General features: G+C 30.4%; 3 protein-coding genes across 3 annotated transcripts; 1 reads left to right on the top strand and 2 right to left on the bottom strand.

Moving 5' to 3' along the window:
* Positions 1-797: 797 nt before the first annotated feature.
* Positions 798-3,249, bottom strand: LOC107614558 (uncharacterized). Its single transcript, XM_016316748.3, has 3 exons — positions 2,233-3,249; positions 1,508-2,041; positions 798-1,277 (listed from the first exon to the last, which is right to left on the bottom strand). The coding sequence occupies exons 1-3, from the start codon at positions 3,010-3,012 to the stop codon at positions 1,167-1,169; spliced, it is 1,425 nt and encodes a 474-aa protein (XP_016172234.1). The 5' UTR covers positions 3,013-3,249; the 3' UTR covers positions 798-1,166.
* A 12,921-nt stretch (positions 3,250-16,170) lies between these two features.
* Positions 16,171-16,866, top strand: LOC107610340 (uncharacterized). Its single transcript, XM_016312400.2, has one exon. It carries the CDS (start codon positions 16,250-16,252, stop codon positions 16,643-16,645), a length of 396 nt encoding a protein of 131 aa, XP_016167886.1. The 5' UTR covers positions 16,171-16,249; the 3' UTR covers positions 16,646-16,866.
* Positions 16,867-18,360: 1,494 nt separating this feature from the next.
* On the bottom strand, positions 18,361-19,768 carry LOC107610341 (putative zinc finger protein CONSTANS-LIKE 11). The gene is made up of 4 exons (XM_016312401.3): positions 19,202-19,768; positions 18,972-19,049; positions 18,595-18,881; positions 18,361-18,490 (listed from the first exon to the last, which is right to left on the bottom strand). Exons 1-4 carry the CDS (start codon positions 19,766-19,768, stop codon positions 18,361-18,363), a joined length of 1,062 nt encoding a protein of 353 aa, XP_016167887.3.
* Between the last annotated feature and the right edge of the window lie 1,106 nt (positions 19,769-20,874).

The following is a 20,874-nucleotide window of genomic DNA, read 5'->3' as shown; positions in this document are numbered from 1 at the left end:
TATGTAATTCTTAGACTTTTTGTTCTTCTACAAATTTGTTATTTGTTCCGTATGAATGATTTATAGATATTTATGAATTTATTCGTACTCAATTGATTTATTCACAATTTAATTTACAATTATTCTAATAATGTGTTGATTATAATTTAGCAGCAATGTTAACTTTAACTAATATACTCTTTTTTTTATAAGCTAACTAATATGCTCTTGCAATGGACCCAAAAGTAAAATCATATAACTTTACTTCTATGATCCCATATTTAGTTAGTTATCCTAACAGTACCTTAATATTAACTGTTTTTTTTTTTTTTATCAAATTTACTATATCCGTGAATAATGAAACAAAAAAAAGAGTAATATATAAATGTTCACAACGAATATGAGTACTTTTTTTTTTTGGTGACTATATGAGTACTTAAATATCTGTTCCATTGCCATTCTTTTTTTTTCGTACAAATTAAAAAAGTGTTTCCTATCTTAATATATTGAGTAAGTGAAATGCACTCTTTTATTTCGTGAAAAATATAAAGAAAAGGAAACAAGTATTTAAGAAGTAATTTAGTTAGAGATTCAATAATTATTAACAAGGGCGATGCAAGGAACCTAACCTGATAATAAAGATATCTGTATACAAATAACTTTAATTGAGCTACTAATTATCATTTATTAGATTCAATCTCATTTTTTGTTCCAAAATTTCTTTTATTTTTTATTATTAAATGCAGGAATTGCTATGATAAACCCTGTGAGCCTACTCTTGCAAGCTGTAGCTGAAAATGCCGAACCTATAAATAACTTAACAAACTTCTTACATTTAATTTTTGTCAACAATCTGTACTTTCAATGTAAGAATATCTATGAATTATGTATTGAATTAATATATGTCCCTTTACAACAATCTCTTCCAATCCCATCATGTACAGAGTACACTAGCAAGTAGCAAGGTTCTTCAAAAAAATTCCTTTTGCTAGAGTATATTAAAAGAGTTTAATTTTGATATATTGACAGTATAAAACGTTTTATATAGTCGTGCAATCACATATTCACATCCATTATTTTTATTAATGTATCGTTACGTAATTGAATACACGTGTAAAACTCTTTTATACCGACATTTTATCAAAGTTAAATTCATATTAAAATAGGTTTAACTATTTTGTGTTCCATCAGTGCATGTAAATCAATTCTTCATCTTTACACTCTCTGATTGCAACTTCCATCATGTCACCTGTTGTGTAGCGCAATACATCACAACAGTGCCTCCTAGGACTCTGCAACTGCAACACAAAAGACAGAGGTTATTAGTTGTATAATGATGAGGTGAAAAATCATTTGCAATTGTATTTATGTAAAAATAGCAGTTGAAAATCGTTAAATGATAGTTTAGACAAACATATTAAATTATCTAACAATTCTTAGTTATTATCTTCTTATAAAAGTATCTTTATGTGAATGATCACTCTCGTAACGATAAAATAACATTATATAATTACAAATTTGAGATTACCTTTTTGATGTCAAGGTCAAGCTTATTTGTGACCACTTTGATCACTTCAAGTTTCTTAGTTGGCATGTCATGTGAGCAATTTTGAAAAGATTTCTTGTAATTGCTCATGATGAAGAAATCTTTACCATAAGAAACCTTATCTAGGTAGAAAACAGAGGGTCTTGTACATGGATCAGAGTGAACATCTCTTGTGTTGAAAGTGTATATTCCTCCAACAACACTCCCTCCTTCCTTCCACTGCTTGAAAGTCTTTTGGACTCTCACTGCCTCTGGCAAGGGCAAGTTGTTATGGAAAACTTGGACAGCATATCCCCATGACACTGAAACTGTCCATGAAGATTCATTGTCATAGCAAACGGTTTGTTGTAGCACCCTTTGGGAATCAACCTTTACAGCTTCAAATAAGTGTTGAAGAGCCCCTTTTGCTGTCATGTTGGGAAATATTGAATCTATGGCTTCTGGATGGTGTAGGGACAACAAAGGAGTCATTGGATGAGCAGCCAATAGGCCAAAGATGTTTCCCCTTAGATCAACCTAATGCAATTTCATAATCACAATATATACCAAAAGAACATCACAAATAAATTACTCGAATACTTATTTATATGCGATAGCTGATTGGTGATTGATTTTTAGTATACACGTAACATGATTGTTCTAAAATTTCTAAAACAAAAGTCACCCATAGTATCCAACATTTTTTTCCCAAAGTAATAAATTGTTACCTGATGAAAACCAGGTTCATGTGTTAAGCCAACTCCAAGTTCTGTTATGCAAGAGTAGACCCTTGCATCACTTCCATATAGATGAGTATACCTTTCTATACAAGAATCAAAAACCTTGGCTAGCACTTTCGCCAGAGGAGCACTTATAGCAAAACCGCCACCGCCAAAGGCCATTCCAAAACCAAAAACCTGGCACCCTTCATACATCTCAGTGTGTGCACCAACATAGTACCAAAGCCTATGATCATACTTTGACAGAATCTTCACAAGATTCTCCGGCAAGAACACCGTGTCGTCGTCACCAAACACATACCACCTCACATCAGAATGGTTCAATGCCACAATCTCTTTAACAACACGCGCCACACGGATCGCGGATCGGAGGCCTCCCCGCCGGTAAGTGTAGCGAAATTTCGAAGTGTCCTCGGAGACGCAGAGAGGAGGAAGAAGAGGAGAAGAAGAATTATTAGTATCATTGCTTGGAAGAGTATCGACAAAAACACACCCTTTCATTCCATTATTGTGATTCCACCATAGCTTTGCGTAATCTTTTCTTCTAGGCCATGATTTTCCACTGGAGGCAATTCCAAACACAAGGTGATTGAGTGTTGTAGGGTCAAAAACATGATGTGATGAATGGTCAACGTTGACTACCTTTGTTGTGGCCAAGAGTAGCACTGAAACACAGAGAGTGATGGCACAAAATGTTGAGATGGTGGCTAAGATGAATTTGATTATAGGGTGGAGTCTGGTGAGGTTTTGAATTGGTGGCTTCTTCATCTTAATTAAGGTTGGAATTATGATGAAGTTGTTTTGAATATATGCAGAGGAAGGAAACAAGAGGGATTATTTGTCTTTTTTTTTTGGTGACTTGAGGGATTATTTGTTTGAAGTATATATACATAGACGCGCAAAAAAGTTGAAAATGTGAAAATAAACGTAAGCAATTAATAAAGAAGACAGTATAGTAACATGGTAGCACAATGTGCGGCTTAAGAAAACTAGAGAACTTTGAGGCTTGGATCTAGTATTGTTAGTTCTTGATGCGTGTATTGTAACTTGTAAGATGGGTTCGGTAGAGTGCCACTTCTTAAGGTGTATTTGGCAAACGCGTTATAAGAGAAGAAGCACGTTTAGCAAGAAGCTACAATTTTAAGCTTTTGCATTTTACAAACGGACTTCTAACCATCAATACTCCATCTTTATTTACCTTTTACCAACTTTATCCTTCATGCATGTTATTATATTATTTATGGAATTCTTATTATTTTTGTTTACATGAACTCATTTTTTTATTATTATTTTTTATTAATTATTTATTTGATATTATACATTTTTATAATTGTAATTTTTTTGTATTATTTTTATTATCATTTTATAATATAATTTATTGATTCTATTAGGTAAAGTAAATTAAACAAAAAATTAATTGTAAATAATAATAATAATAATAATAATAATAATAATAATAAATTATAGCATACTAAAAAAGAGTACTAAGAGTACTAAAAATATACTATATAAAAAATATCATAAAATTTTTTTTGATTTATTTCAATTACTATCAAAATAAATATTTAATTTTTTTATTATTCTTAGTACTCTCTAAAATTTATATTTTGTTAGTTTTAATTAAAAATATATTTTGCTAATTTTTATATATTATTTTTATTTTAGTGTATAAATATTAATTTTATTATAGAATTAATTAATAAAATCTATTCAATTATCTAAATTAAAATGATAAGATAATATATAAAAATTATTTAAGTTGGTGTCTATTTTAGTAATTTTTTATCTAAAAGTGATTTTGAGTTGTAGAATCCAAACAACATTTATTTTACTATAATTCATTTTAATGCAAAAATTACCAAACATAAATCACTTTAACACAAATTTATTTTTCATCAAAATTAAGTTTGCAAAATCAATTTTATTCAAACTCCCGTTTTGAACGGCCTTTGATTCAAGTCAACCAAAAATCGAGGTAAATAATTATGGATTACATAAATATCTATTATGTTAAATTTCTTTAATTAATAAGCATTCTCTTTTTCTTTTTGATCCAAATTTTAAAATGATTTCCTTTTCGAAAACCAATAAGAATAATTTTTTTTTCTGTTTCCTTTTTGTCTTAATTTTTTTTTTGGGTATACAACGGGTCTGAGGTCCAAGGAAAGTAAGCTAAGAAGAAACTAAAGAATTGGGTTGAAGGAACCCCTTAAACATCACAAGACAGTATACTCACAAGAGCAGCAGCAGGGGTGTTCCACACTTAGGTGTAGGCTTCCTGATCTAAGTTAAATTTAGCCAATCAGTCTGCATAACCATTGGTCTCCTTGTAGACATGAGAAATTCGGATATCCCAGTCCCTATTGATATACTAATAGATGCGGAAGTATAAAACAGAGCTAGAATTTCGCCACTCTTTTTTCTTTTTTTTACCTTAATACAACACACCCACTCTAGCACGCTAGAGATGAGTTTTTTTCTCCACTTTTTTTTTTCAATATTTTATTTAACTCTCGACCACAAACGGGTAAGTCACACGGTACATAGTACTAGCACACAATCAAAAACCATACAAATATTTTTTTAATCGACTTCTAGTGGCTAAGGCCAGATTTCAACCCAAATTCGGTTGTTTGAGAAATGTGCCACTCAACAATTTCTTTTTCTAACTAACCTGGGTTGGTTGAGTGTGGTCAGCTCACTCATCTACTTAAGCAAGTGTCGAGAGTTCGAACTCCGCCTTCTGTATGCAGCAATTAATTGGCCAGCGATAGACCCTTAAATGGAGCTTAGATCCACAACGGATTAATCTTTAACCTATCGGGTTGAGAGATACCGGTTGAGTAAACAAAAAAAACAATTTCTTTTTCTTATGGTTCACTTTTTTTGCTCTTATTCCTCTCTTACTAAATAGTAAAATAAAAAAAGAGAAGGTTGCTGAATTTTCGGCCCGCAACTTAGTCATGGCCCAAAAATTATAAACAGAGCTGGCAATATTAAGGGCCTATTTGGGAAGTGTCAAACGTAACTTTTTTTTGAATTTTTGACTTATGAAAAGTAGTAGTATTAATGTTTAATACAATTTTTAAAATTAAATTGCAGTATTTTAAGAAGCTATTTAGGAGCTAAAAAAAATGATTTCTCTCATAATACTACTACTTTTTATCACATTTCTATAAAATAAGAACTTTTATAACTAAAAATTCAAATACAAAATAATTTATTTATAAGCTACTTTTAATATAGTTATTTATTGTTTAAACTATTTTTTCAAAAGAAGTTTAACTAAGATGTTGAATTAATATGCAATAATCACGTAATCAATTTATATTCTAACAAAAGACAATTTTTTTCCCTTTTAATAGTAGTTGTCCAAACATAACATTAAAATTTAATAACAATTTTTTTAAAATTATTACTAAATAGAGATAATAATTAAAATAATTTTCTCAATTTTTATCTTTATTATGACCAAATTAGCCCCTTAACAGTTAAGAGAACACTAAATTTTAATCATTTTTATTATTATCTCTATTTAGTAATTATTAAGTAAGAGATCAACATGATTATTATCTCTATTCATAATTTATTTTTGTTTTATTGTTTCTAAGTCACAACTCTTGTATTTTGTTGAAAAATCTCATTATAAGTTCATTGCATTGTTAGATTAAACTTATGATATATGCAGTGACGGATCCAAAAAATTTTGATAGTGGGGACAAAATATATATAATATAATAATAATAATTTTTATAATAAAAATATTATGTGTACATAAAAATTAGCTATTAAAATATTCATTAATTATTATATATTTGTATATAAATATATGTATTGTTTAATTTATTTTTAATATTTTTTTTATTTTAATATATATACAGGTAGTTATTTTTTATGTACATATAATATGATTAGTCTTTAAAATATCTAATTTATAAATTAAAATATTAAAATAATAATTTAAATAATAACACATAATTTAAAATTTTATTATTTAGGTTTTATATTTTAAAAAAATTGAGTAATCTTTTTGCTTAACAATACAATCAAAATATCTCTCTTTTTATATAAAATAATGTTACACATTCGAGTTTTTTTGTTAAACAAGAAATTTATTTCTCATACAATTAGAAGCCAACTCTTATTCAGATTCATAATTGAAAAAGTTCTTTCAATTAATGCAGTTGTTACAAAAAAAATTAAAACTAATATAAAAAAAAGATAAGAGTTATGCTACGTGTACACCAAAATTAGCCACCAAAGTCAGTCACCAGTATAAAATACATGTTGAAATACAAATATGCATTGAAAATAAATTAAACTACACATGTATTTATACATAAATACATTGGTGGTTGATTTTAGTGGCTAACTTTGGTGTACAAATAGCATTTTTGTAAAGGATAAATAATACTCTTTCGAGTCGATTTCTAAAAAAAGAAACATAAATTTTATTTAAATTGAGAATTGATCATTCTAATGATATCTAATATGAAATTTTTAAATTGATTATGAAGTACCAAAAATTGAATAAAAAATTATTGTGGAGTCAAATTTAATAATTTAATAGGGACAAATAAATATTATTATTATATATTACTCAAAAAAATTTCAAATGGTAGTGGGGGCATTTGCCTCCACAAGCACAAACATACATCCGTCCCTGGATATATGGATATTGACACAGATACAGAATATGGCACGATATGAGACATGCAAATATGCACGTGAATTTAAAATTTTTATAAGATACGGAGACAGATATATATATATATATAAAATATAGAGTTTTTTAGATAAATTGTAATAATATTTTGGTATTTTATTAATATTAAAATATAAATTTAATTTTTAATATTTTTTTTAATTATATAAAATATTTAAAATATTTTTTGTTTTAATAATTAATAATATATACTATTTCTAAACTCATTTTAAGAATATATGTTTAGAATAATGTTGGACACGCTAATACGTAATAGTATTTAAGTGTGTCCAAAGAAAATTTTTTTTTATCAAGACATAATTTAATTTGGACATAAAATATACGCGTGTGAGACGAATATCGATGGATGTCATGTCTAAAATTTGTCCAACACGCAAATATAATAAATCAAAAAAATATCCGTACTTCATATAATTGAACACTAAAATCAATAGATCGAAAAATATTAAAAATTTATCATATTTAATGAGGCTCAATTTTTTAGTTATGGAATTCGTTAGTGTGCTTTCCCCGGATATAAAAATAGGGAGAAATAGACAAGAAGGTGGGACAGCTTTATGTCATTTTTAGGTGAAAGAACTCGGAGGATCTGAGTTCTTTGTTAAGCAAAAATAAACAAACAAGTCGGAGGGTACGACTTGTTGATGGCTGAAATTTGAATTTTAACAATGCAAAACGGACCGTGCGTTTTGTATATATATTTTTTATCAAGCTGAAAATGAAATCGTAGGGTCCGAGTTCCCTTTTTTAAATATTAATTTGAATCTGCCAATGGTAAACGGTAGGTCCGATTTAGGTTTATTGAAAATATCAGATTCCGTGTTCTTCTTCAAGTTTGTTCGTCTTCTTCCTCTGATTCTCTGTATTTGTATTTTTCTCCTTCATGGTATGTAATCCAAAAATTTGTTAGTATGGTTTCTGTTATTATTTAGTAGAATAAGAAAAATGGATAATAGAGTACTTTTGAAAATGTATTATTTTGAATAATAGAGTACAAAAATAATACACATTTCTATTCAGCTTACTAAATATTAAAAAAAATTTTAAAAAATTTAAACGGAGAAAGGAAGAAGAAGAAGGTGGGAGCGAAGTTGAAAGTGAAATCTGAAAGTGATTGTAACCGGATAAAGAGAGTGGATTGCATGAGTCTTTGTTTGGTTTCAGAGCACCGTTAGGGAAGAAGTTGCTGTGCGATGCGTGTCCAGACTGCATCAAATCGGACCGTGCGTTTAGTGAAACGCAACTCGAACGGTCCGTGTAGTGAATGGGAACTCGCAGGGTCCGAGTTGTGGTTTCACTGACACCACAAAATTGTGAAGCACCTCTCTCTCCATATCAGAGTCCAACACCACTCATGCATCCATATGCAAATTAAATAGCGATTTAAAGCTATTCCGTGTCAAGATATAAAAAATAAAAGGAGTTCCCAATTTAAAAAAAAAAAAAAAGTAAACTCATCCTTAGTCTTAGTCGACCTTTTCTAAACTAAGTAACTAACTTGCTTAATATAAAATCCATCTTATAGTACAAAATTCAGAGAATCTAACGTGAGCATAAATAATAGAGGAATGAAATTTTATAACCTTAATATCTTTGATTTCCTAGTATAGAAATATGATGAAATCACTCCAACACTTAAAGTGTCAATGCTTGCATAAGATTAGCTTTATGAGTTTGCTCCACGTGATTTGCTCCCATCCATCCATTATTATTATTATTATTATTATTATTATTATTATTATTATTATTATTATTAGAAACTCTAAAAAATTAACTATAATATAAGTTAACTCATTTAATTTTGAAAGGAAAGAAAATGGGAGAAAAGAAAATGAATGGAAAAGTAAATTTTTTATTGTTTGGATGAGAAGAGAAAATAGGGAGGAAAGAAAATATTAGTGTGGAACCTACTAAATTATTTTCTTTTCACACATGAGAAGAAAATGAAAAGAAATGGAGGCAATATGAATAAAATTACACATTTACCCCTTGTCATTAATAACTTATAATTTGTATATAATATATATAAGGGTATTAATGTAATTTTATACTATCATAATTTTCTTTCTTCTCACTTTTCTTTCCATCCAAACAAAAGAAAATTTTCTCTTTATTTTCTTTCCATCTATTTTCTCTTAATCCAAACAACATACAAATAACTCTACTTTTCCTTCTATTTTCTTTCCACTCATTTTCTTTCTTCCCATTTTCTTTCCTTCCATTTTCTTTTCTATATCCAAACAAAGCCTAAGAGTAGTGAGAAATTGCTTTATTTTTTTATATATATAACTAATATATTTTTCAACTAATTAACTATAATTAACTATACCCAAATTGATTTTCTAACGAAATTATTATTATTATTATTATTATTATTATTCTTAAAAAAAATATAGGGTATCAATATACTATTTGCCAACTCATTGTCAATAATAATTAATTATTATTTTTTAAACACATGTATAAAGAGATACATCCAGAAAATATATCTATAAAGACACTTCTATTAGACATATCCACAAAGACACTTTCATTAAACACAGTCATAAACAAAAGTTGGCAGAAATTGGCAGAAATGTTACAACAACGTAGTGGGATTGATATTATTATTAGAGAAAAAATCCAAAACGGCCCCTGACAATAACATCAAAAGACAACAAGACCCCTAGGGAAAAAAAATCCTATACATCCCCTGTTTTTTAACTCCGTTAGACAAGTTAGCCCTTCCATTAATAATTTGTCTCTAGAGCTGATTGACCATGCCTACGTGGCATGTTAAGTTAATGATGTGTCAGTTAAATGCCAACTTGAATGGACAGATTAATGGGTCATCCAACCTGGCCCCAACAATTCCATTAAAAATAAACAAGTTTCATTTGTGATAACACAAAACTCCTCTTTTACTCTCTAGAATTACAAAAAATCCTAATGATCTCCCTTCCAAAATTCGTTGAAGATGCTTGACTTGGAGGAAGACGTTGGTCCTGATGGAGCTATTGACGGCGTTTTGACGGCGTCGTGACGGAGGAACTGTCTATTGAGAGGTAAGTTTCATTACTCACTCTCTCTGCCATTGCATGTGTATGATCAAGTTGAAGGTGGTTCATACTGTCTGCCATTGAACATGCTTTGGAACCTATGATTTGGATTATTGTTTATATTCAAATTTTGCATGAAGAGTTGAATTAGAACATGGCTTAGGATTCAATAACAACAAATATGCTTTGTATATTTTGATCGAAAAGTTTATGTATTTACAAAAAAAAATCGTTCAATGCTCCTGCTCCCTCTGAGTTTTCAATAGATTCGCTTGTGTTGTCAACTGGTGTAGGCTACAACTAATGTGATTAGAGGATGCTAAAAATTGTGTGCTTTGGGTTGGGATCCTGAATTTGTGTGCCGCTAACACTTAGTAGATCCTTAAATTGACCATCAATATTTAACAACCTAAGGAAACTTATCTGATCCAGGGTCGTAGCTACTGCATATACATGTACTAGCACATAAAAACTATTCAATGATCATAAATTTTTTGACCATGTTATGATTCAAAGCCTCAAGGTTCAATCATTATTTATTAAGATATGGCCTTTACTGCACACTGCATTGTCCTGTTTAGTGAATAATGTACATTAAGTTAGAACAAATTGTTATGCCTGAAAGTAACAAGTGGAATGCAGTATGAAATGGAGATAATGACAAAGTTATCTATGAAGTTCAAAAAAATTCTCACAAGATTGGTATAAATCTCAAAGAGCACACCTGCACATGCAATGTGTGGCAGCTCACAGGTAATTCATGTATACTATGCTATTTGATTTATTAAAATTGTAAATCTCAAGTTTATCTGCTATGTTATTATGGTATTTGAATTATTAAAATTGTATGTAGAACTTCCATGCAAGCATGCAGTTGCTGCAATTTTTAGATTGAAAAATATGGGATACAAATTAGAAGACTTTGTCGATAAGTCACTGACAATGGATGCTGTCCGAGCAGCATACTCCTATGTGATCCAACCAGTAAACAGTGACGATTATTGGATCCCACAACTTGTCAAGGAATCCTCCCTCCCCAATCGTACGTCCAGCTGGCCGGCCAAAACTTAGGAGGATGAAAGCTCCTATCGAAATAGTGATTGGCAATAAAGTTAGGAGATCACACCAAGTAACTTGTAGTAAGTGCGGAGAGAAAGGTCATTATCACAAGACTTGCAAAGGTGCACCTAAAGATTCAAATTGGCAGTCAAAGACTAAAAAGACAAAGAAGAAAAACAAGACTCAATCAGGAACTTCCGTTGGAGCAGCAACAAACAAGCTAGGACAACAACATGATCCAATGGTTGCATTTATTATTTTGCGTATTCTATATATCTTTTTTAATTATGTTAATTCTGCTAAGTCTGTTATGTATTGTTGATTGTAAATTACTGAATCTATATGTTATATTTGCATCATCATTTTCAGGCAAAGGCAAAAAAGAATAAGAAAAAGATGCCAAAACTGAAAGCCTCGCCCAATGTAGATTTTGGTGAAGAGATTAGTTTATCTCAATCTGCACCTCCTAATGATGGACCTGTGAGTATAGGATTGTATTTGGTGACTTTTGTCTTGCTCATTTTTTGTGCTGAAATGGTTCTTCTATCTTGTGCAGGCTACACAGCAAATTCCTGAACCTCCTGTTGGGTTTCGAATGAAGCAAACCATTGTGAGGCCGCCAATTCCACCCACTCAAAACCATTTAGAGCCACTCGGACCAGCTACCTCAGGGGCATCCGACAGCTTGTTTACCTTCATGTCAATACCTGGTTTTAGGCTTCCAACTAACACTTGAGTAGATTCATTAATGGATTAAAAGCATCAAGTGAAGACTCATGTATTTTGTTGGTCTATAAGTAAAGAGTCATATGTATCTTATGAACTCAATTAATTATCTTTTGGTTTCTTAATAGTTGTAAATGAATTCGCTGGTATATAAGTTAGACAACCGGCAATTTAGAGATATATTATTTTGCTATTGCACAGCACAAACAATCATACTTTGGTGCTAAGTTTATTATAATAAATTATGGAACTATTTTGGATTGTGTTTATAGCTCCATCTTTATTATCATATAGCACGTATGAAAATCATATATTTAGCTTATAATTATTGTATACCCAGATTTTTATATCTTCATCCATCAAAATATGTGATTACACATTTATAATATAATCTAATTTCTTTTAATAAATATCATCTCAGATTAAAGTGATAACAAATTCATTAGCATAAAACATAATATTACACAGATTCAGTTACATCTTAAAAGTATTACAATGCAACATAATTATCACAAAATGTCATAGCTAAGGTTATGACAATTACTTAAGACATGTTTTAAAGACTACATCAATTATGATACTAATTATGCCCAAAATTATAAGCCTAAAACATCTGAAGTAATATCTACCACCTTGAGATTCAATTTCGTTTTGATTTTTCAAATTCAATTCCATCTCTAACTCCTTCATTCTATGTTCTACGTCCTTCAATCTCCTTTCCATTAAAATAGCATTGTTAGAAGTAATGTCTTCATCCATATTTTCATGAACTAATACATCTAGCCACTTGAAATACTTGCAATGTGGGATGGGTGCCTGAAAATAAAAAATTTTGATTGTAAAAAAAAAAAACCAAAGTTACATAAAATTTTTAAATTTAAGAAATATACAAAAAAATCAATACTTACATTGTAATTAGGGCATCCCAAAAAAACCTATCCGGATTAAGTTCTGTGCAAGATTGGAAGAGAATTGCATAGGACCCACAGTGACATTTTGGAGATATGAATTTTTTCTTTTTTGGCTGCCCAATTCTTCCATAAGAAAAGGTGCAGCACTTACTCTCTTCGCCAACACTATAACCACGCAGGTTGCGACTCCTAGTTTCCGAAGAATAATCTTCATGGCTCATGGTGGTAGACAGTTAGGATTCTACACAAGAAGGAAGGAGGAAGAGGTGTTTAGGGTTCATCATGTTCTATGAAGTGCAGATAAAACACGAAATTATATTTTCAAAAAATTGTTAGGGACTGGATTGAGTGATTCATTAATATACCAATTCAAGTTGGTACTTAACGAACACATCAGTACATCACCATTTTAACTTGCCACATATTCACGTTTCGTTAACCCAAAAACAGATTATTGATGTAGGAGCTAATTTGTCTAAAAAAAAAATTTCAGAGACCAAAAAATAGTTTTTTTTTTCTAGAAACCTGGTTGTCTTTCGCAAAAAATATCAGAAACGGGATCGGTTATTCACCCTTATTACCACGTATTATTGCTACTTTGCGAGTGACGTGATTCTAAAGAAATTAATGTCTCCTTTCATTTGATTTACCTTTATTATTTGTGATGAATAATCATCATCACTAATATATACAAGGTTCCCCTTAAACCAAATGTAACTCAACTAGAAAAAAAAAAAAAAGAAGGCAAAAACAGGTGAATAGAAAATAAATACAATAATTATTATTATTCGAACATATTCTTGCTATTAGTTGGAAATTTAATAGGAGGAATATCCCCATAAAAGGTGACAACTAAGACCACATACAATGAAAGAAACACCCAAAATTCATACCATCATACATTTTATTTCCGTGTGTCGCAAATCAATATAAAGTAACTTATATGACTAATTTTCATCCACTCTTATCATCTAATTTGTATGACTTTATTACCAAAGATAATACAAGACAAAGCAAAATTAATTTTGATAAACTTTTTTGTTCAACTTCTTAGATATACTTATTTGATATCCATATAATTAGATTTTACTGGAATTTTTATTGAAACTTCTCCTAATAAGATGATTCTTCGAATTAGATTCGATTCATCTCATCTTCCAACTTCAAAACATTGAATAATACTGTATTTTCCAAAGGTATACGCAATATAAGAGAATCACGTACGAGATCATTATTCTTCCAAGATTAGACGGCTTAATGCATTATTTGAAACTTCAAAGCTAGGAAGTTTGGTATATAGAATTATATGGGTTGCACCATATACATCTCTCTTTCTCTCTTCTATTAAAGAAAAACGAAAGAGTTTAGTTAAATTTGATATTGCATATACTAAAATAATCTTTACAATATAATAGTAAAATGAAGCCAAGTTTGCATCTTTATATTTACCAAAATATATTCTCATCTAAAAAAAAATAAAAATACTAATCTCCTAAACTTTTTCTTATTATTATAACTCATTATATTATCCTTCTTTCTGTGTGTACGTAGTAACATATTTTTATTAATAATATCAATCTCATCGTTAGCAACTAAGCTAAGCATATATATATTTGCTAAGCATATATATATATATATATATATATAATATATATATATATATATATACTCTTTGTATTTGCTAGATGCATTATTCCAACTATCTAAATAATAAATTATCATTTTGGTATTTTAAAAAAATTAATTTTTAACATAATTTCCCTCCAATATTAGAATAATATTGTAACTTTTATTTTTATTAACAATTTACCCGTCTAACAAATTGTACTAAAATGATGCATTTCTTTAGACTAGAAAGTAAATTCTAAAAAATCACAATGTCATCTAATATTTTAAGAAGTTAATATTTTTGTAGAAACTAATTTTTTATTCACAACTCACAAGTGTATATATATATATATATATATATATATATATATATATATATATATATATATATATATATATATATATCAAACGAAGTTTCATTCAAATTAAAACAACATACATTTCCTTAATTAGCTTTTTCAGAGTGGCGTGAAATATTTGCAATGTGGATTCTGCTTTAACATTTTTGGTGGCCATTTAGTACGTTCCATTATACATATGTTTATGTCATCTGTTTTTTTATGCTTCAATCATCAATCATTGCACTAATTCACAAGTTTTCAATTACCTCATAATAATGAAAATCTTTCCCAATACCTCAACTGTGCCAAATCATAAACAATTTTCCTTTCATTTAATTTTCTCAGTCCAATAATTTAAACATGATTGCTTCCCATCCAATCTGATAGCCTCTTTTGTGGTTGTCTGTTGTGCCAATTGAACGGTTACAATTCATAACAAAATTCGTCCTCCATCATCACCAAACTCAATCAATAATTTATTAATAATACTTACTGATAGAAAAAAAAAATCCATATAATATGCTAATAATTTTAATTTATTCAAACATTCAATTATGTGTTGTTAGCTAATGATTATACATATGGTACATCATATCCATAAATTGCATGGACATGCATGATGCATCATGCATCATTTTAGGCGATCCAAATCCAAAATGAATTGGTTTGCACTCTCCCACGTCCATTAGCTTCCTGTTTCTTTGGAATCACTAACACTTATTAGTATTTATAAAATGTTTTCAATTGATAATTTAAGAATTATTTGACAAATTAAAACTCTTAATTAATTTTATTATTATTGATATGGCAGATAATGGGGTGATGCACCTGAAGTTTGAACCATACATGTGGAGTCATAATAATGTGTCATCCTCAAGAACATTTTTGTGGACAAGGACATGTTCTCCTCCAATGCCTCACAAAAAGACACTTCATAGGATTTTTTATTGAGAAAGAAAAAACAATGGCACAAAACTACACAAAAAAGAAGTTCTCAAATCTCAAACAATGCCAAGTAGCACAAAATCAATCAATCAATCAAAATAATAATGTTTTCCAATTCAAGTGGCATTACGTGGTGCAATTGAATCAAATGGAACGTTCCTCTTTGATGGGTCACTAGTTTTTAAAAGGTGCTTTCTACACCATACAATAAACCTTTCTACTTTAGGAACCTCATTTTTTTTTCAATTCTAACCACTCAACAAACACAAATTATGGCTCATAACAACCCTTGAAGCATCTTATAAGAACTTTAAAGCTTAATCATGTGTTCATCAATTATCCTACTTTGTCAAAACTATATAGGATTCACATATTTTCTCCCTTATATCTTAAATGACCAAATTGACCCTCTTGGCTTCATAGGGAATAAGACAAATGTGGGGCAATTTTTTTTTGTTATATTAAAAAAAAAAAGTGATTACGTGACGCAGTGGCATCCTTGTCCTTGTCCTAAAGAATATGTCCAAAGAACATGTATGTGATTCAAACTGAATATAAAGGCTTGTTCTCAATATATTCCAATATACACAAATTTTATTAAAAAAAATCATATTACAAAGGTTATTATAGCTACCATATAGTTTTCTCAACATGTGCAAAGGTCCACAAGGAAAAGGGCATGCCTCAACAAGAGGAATAGCTTCTTCTTCTTCTACATGTTGTTGTGAGTTATGTGGATTAAGGGCTTCATTGTATTGCCATGCTGATGATGCATATCTATGTAGAAAATGTGACAGATGGGTTCATGAAGCAAATTTCTTGGCCCTTAGACACATTAGATGCTTTCTCTGCAACACATGCAGCAATCTCACAAGAAGATGTGTTATTGGTGCTTCATCAGAGGTTATTCTTCCTGTTAATGTAAGTTGGGCCAATGGAAATCTTCCTAACAACAGCACCAACACAACAACAACAACATGTTCAAGGATAATGCATGATAACAATGATGATGGTGATGATGATATTGGTCTTTCCTTGTCTCTTTGATTTAATTCTCCATCTTTTTCTTCCTTTTTAGAGATGATTTTCTGTGTTGGGGATGATTTAATTTGTATCCTCAGGTTCTTAGATAGAGAGAGTTTAGTGGACAGCATATAATATAAATTAATCATAATGTATCAGTTATATTTATAGGTTGGTGTAATAGTTGATGAATATATATCATGATGACACAGAATAAGAAAGGTGTTGATGATGTGAAATGTTAATTTAGATCTCTTTAACTTCTTGTAGATTTCAATATACCAAATCAATGTGAACTGGTTTTTATGATATGGATTCTTGCTTCAGTTGCTTGTATCATGAATTATATGTTCAAAAAAACTACCAAGTTTAATTTCTATACAGAGTTACATGGATGATCAAGTCATAATTATATTTAGTTAACAATTAAAGATTCATCAGCAACCAATTATTAGAAGGCAACATGAAAACATCACTTTCTTTCCTAGCTGATCAGATTCTTCCAATGATTCTTCCTTTGATTCATTGCATCAGAGTCTTAGGATGAGAACTAAAATTGGCATGAGAACTAAAATACTATTCAAAATAGCATGGGATGTTCATTTTTTTAAACATTTTTTTTCCAATCTTTAAATTCAACACTATCCTGATGATATTATCTGAATGTTCTGTTTCTTTAAGGAGTTAATCTTAATCAAGATGAATTTATGCTATAAAATTGTTATGGCTTTTTAACTTAATGTCTAACAACTTAGAAGCTTATGATATGATGAGTCATTTTTCCTAATTTATGGTTGAGGTCCAAAACAGATTTATGCAGTGCTGGTACTAAAACCTGTATTTGTCAAACAAGCAAATAGTCATTAATATCTCCAATTTCATTGGAAAAAAGAAGTGACAAAAACAAAATTCTTTGATGGCATTCAAACAATGTTTGAATCATTGTTGAAAGAATATTTACCAATCCCTAAGAAAATATGAAGTACAAAGCATGATGAGGATTATTGAGGCAACAGAGAGGATTTCAAAGTTGCTGCTGCTGAAACTGGCTTCCAAAAAATGTTTCAATCTACAGTTGACAATGATTAGTGTCTGATCAAAACAGAATCAAGATTTTCCAAAATCTGGTGCTTACTTTCCAAGGAAGAACATATAGGCCTGCTAATACTAGATGAAAATACAAATGTCAAAAGAGAAGACAGAAGATTATTTTGAAAAACATTTACCTTCAAATGAATATTTAAAGAAGGGAAAACATATGCTATCTTCAACTCTAATGCTTATGCAACAAAAGAGGCTTCCTTATTTATTTGAAAACAAAAAGAAGATAAGATTGTTTGATATATAGAGGTACTTATCTTACCTTCTTTGTTTGTTTGTGATGCAATTCGAATCTGTTCACTTCAAACCTCATGCTCCTCTATGTTCCATGCCTGTACCTCTTAGCATTTATTACATATAAAAGAAAATGGAATATCATGATATGTATGCAACTCCTTCTTCTCCAAATTTCCAAGTGCACACTTCTGCATACCTTTGTTTTCATCTAAACACTAATGCCTTTGATTGCGAAACCTGTTAGAAAGCTCCAACAGGATTTGAACAATTATCTTGTTGCATTAAATAATTTGTTCCATTGAGAACTCAGAACAAAAACAATGTATGCACAATGTTTAAGGACTAGTTTGCAAAACAGAATCACATCTTGCATGAAAAAATAGTGATTGCACATTGGATGCTTATTCAAGCTTATTCTGCAGCAGAGAGTCATAATCATATTCTTCTCCTGTCTTAACAAATCTACCTTTCACTTGTTTTCTTGCCTCGGCCCTCGCTTTCCGAGATGCATATCTTATTTGTTTGCCGAACCTACACAGATGAGATCAGCAAATTGCATAGTTAAGAGAATAATAATCAACTAATCATCACATTTTAACCATTATGTATCAGTGTAAAGAGTTAAAGGTACACACATTTGGGTTTTCTTTTTCTCATTGTATCTCATTTTAGCTTTGGCCCTTCTCTGTGGGCATTGTATCTCATTGGACAACTCACAATCTAGATCAGTAACACTACTGTCTCCAGCAATGCTGGATAATTCCATCGATATGCTCGAATGAACTTGGCCCTGAGGGAATCCAAGATTCATGTCTCTGTTGTAAATAGGACTCACAAGAGCACAATTCACATTACTGTGGAAGGTCGGCGTCATGCTCGGAGACTGAAAGGTTACAAAATCTTGTTGGACTGATGATGATGCCTAAAATTAAACAATCTCATTTGTGACAATTAAGTTTGCATATCAATGAGGAGTTTAAGAAACAAGAGTTAAATGGATTAGTGAGATTACCTCAATGGAATCCGCAGAAGGACATAAACCATTTCCTTCATCGATTCCAAGATAGTTGAAATTAGAACATCCCTGCAGCTATTAAGTTCCATAAGTATTGTTACTGGTACTAATCAAAGCATGCAAAGAAGATTACAAATTCTCAACCTCAAAGTTTTAGGCCTTTTTAGTAACTGTCCTAGAACATAAAATACTTAGACAAAATCTCAACCAAAATGAATGATACCTACCTTTGGCTGGTTTGATTCTGGAGGGGAAAAAAGTGCTTGATCTTTGCAGAATTGCATGGTATCTTGATTTGATGGAATCATGGGAGACAGATCCGTCCAAGGCTCGAATTTGAAGCAAGGTTGTATCTCAGTCAACTTGTCACTCACCAAATCAAATAAACCATCATCATTATCAGGTCTTTCCACACATAGTGTACTAATTGGTTCCAAACCACCACCACCACCACATGAGGAGTTAGCATCAAACACAAAGGACCAGAGCCTAGACAAGTCCTCGAAAGAGGGACAACCGGTATAGAACTTCAACAGCAGGCGGCCGTGTCCCCTCAATAAGCACTCATTCTGGTTCCATTCACAGGCTTCACACACACACATGTTATGATCTACACAACAAACAACAGCTGCTTGGCAATAGCAGAGATCACAGAGGAGAGAGCGCGCATGCCGGCTTGACAGGGGATTGGAAGAGTGCACAGATGCATCACAGTTCAGGCATAGGCGCGCAGAATCCGACTTGCAATACACCACAGCTCTTACAACCCCACAAAATTCACATATGGGTTCCATGATCATCCTATAACTATAATGTCACTCATTCATTCATACTATACTAAACTAAACTAAACTAAAACTAACAAAGCTTTACAATAGAGGCAATTCAGCTTTTGTTTAATCTAATCCTCCAACTTGAGAACCATGCAGCACCTAATCCTTTACCATTTCAATGAAATCAACCAACGAGATTAAAGCATCATTTCAAAAATAACATAGCACCAATTTTTCTTTTTTCTTTTGTAAAACAAAATTAAGCCAAACCTGCATAACAAAATTCAACATGCATCATCATCATCATCATCGTCAATATATCTCTTATACGAACATTTTGGTAACTAGCACGAGCAAAATGTGTTAAAAGATTGTAGTGTTGAGGGTGCTAGCTAGTATAGTAGTAAGCTTGGTTGAATTTGGCATGAACATAGTAGTAACCGAAAAAAAAAAAGGTTGTTATTTATTAACGGTTTTCATAGGTTTGCTATAATTGATGTGTCTCATGTGGCAAAACATGAGCTTCAAGAATTGTTGGCATCTCTGATTAGGATGAGTTTGAGGCTGAAAACTCATTCATCTTATTTTGGTGTAATTATAATAGCCGTTTTACTAGGACATTAAACAAAATGGTGAAATTAAAGATTTAATACTGGCCAGAAGTTTGTGAAAAAAGGTGATATCAGATTTTTAAATTGGATTTAGGATACACTTGGGATTATTACTTGGCAGTAACAGATTTTGTTTTGTGTTTTGTGGGGATAGATTTTGATTTTGTTGTTTTTGAGCTTGATGATAATTATGTGTCACATTTGTCACATTTTGTTGTTCAATATTAATTTGCTGAAAATAATTTGAAATTGTAAAATTATTTGGTATATATTTGTGGATTGTGGGTACTCAATGCGTCATAAAAATCATCATGCCAATTTCTCTTATATTTTTTGAAAATTAAAACTTGAGACATATTTGCATAATTTTGATGAAAATTTTAAATTATATATATATATATATATATATATATATATATATATATATATATATATATATATATATATATATATATAGACGTTAACTATATATTGAATCAATTAAATATATGATTATTTTGTATGTTAAAAGTTATA

This window comes from Arachis ipaensis, chromosome B8 (genome assembly GCF_059453495.1).
Source record: "Arachis ipaensis isolate K30076 ecotype BB chromosome B8, ASM5945349v1, whole genome shotgun sequence".
Taxonomy (NCBI): Eukaryota; Viridiplantae; Streptophyta; class Magnoliopsida; order Fabales; family Fabaceae; genus Arachis; species Arachis ipaensis.
Note: the sequence above shows the minus strand (reverse complement) of the source record. Positions and strands in the feature narration are given on the sequence as shown.

Coding starts and splice junctions, on each gene's coding strand:
- LOC107610341 (XM_016312401.3), bottom strand. CDS start 19,768: ATGGAACCCATATGTGAATTTTGTGGGGTTGTAAGAGCTGTGGTGTAT. Junction 19,050..19,201: donor CAGAATCAAACCAGCCAAAG/GTAGGTATCATT, acceptor GGAACTTAATAG/CTGCAGGGATGTTCTAATTT. Junction 18,491..18,594: donor GAGAAAAAGAAAACCCAAAT/GTGTGTACCTTT, acceptor TCATCTGTGTAG/GTTCGGCAAACAAATAAGAT.
- LOC107614558 (XM_016316748.3), bottom strand. CDS start 3,012: ATGAAGAAGCCACCAATTCAAAACCTCACCAGACTCCACCCTATAATC. Junction 2,042..2,232: donor ATGAACCTGGTTTTCATCAG/GTAACAATTTAT, acceptor AAATTGCATTAG/GTTGATCTAAGGGGAAACAT. Junction 1,278..1,507: donor TTGACCTTGACATCAAAAAG/GTAATCTCAAAT, acceptor TTTGTGTTGCAG/TTGCAGAGTCCTAGGAGGCA.
- LOC107610340 (XM_016312400.2), top strand. CDS start 16,250: ATGTGCAAAGGTCCACAAGGAAAAGGGCATGCCTCAACAAGAGGAATA.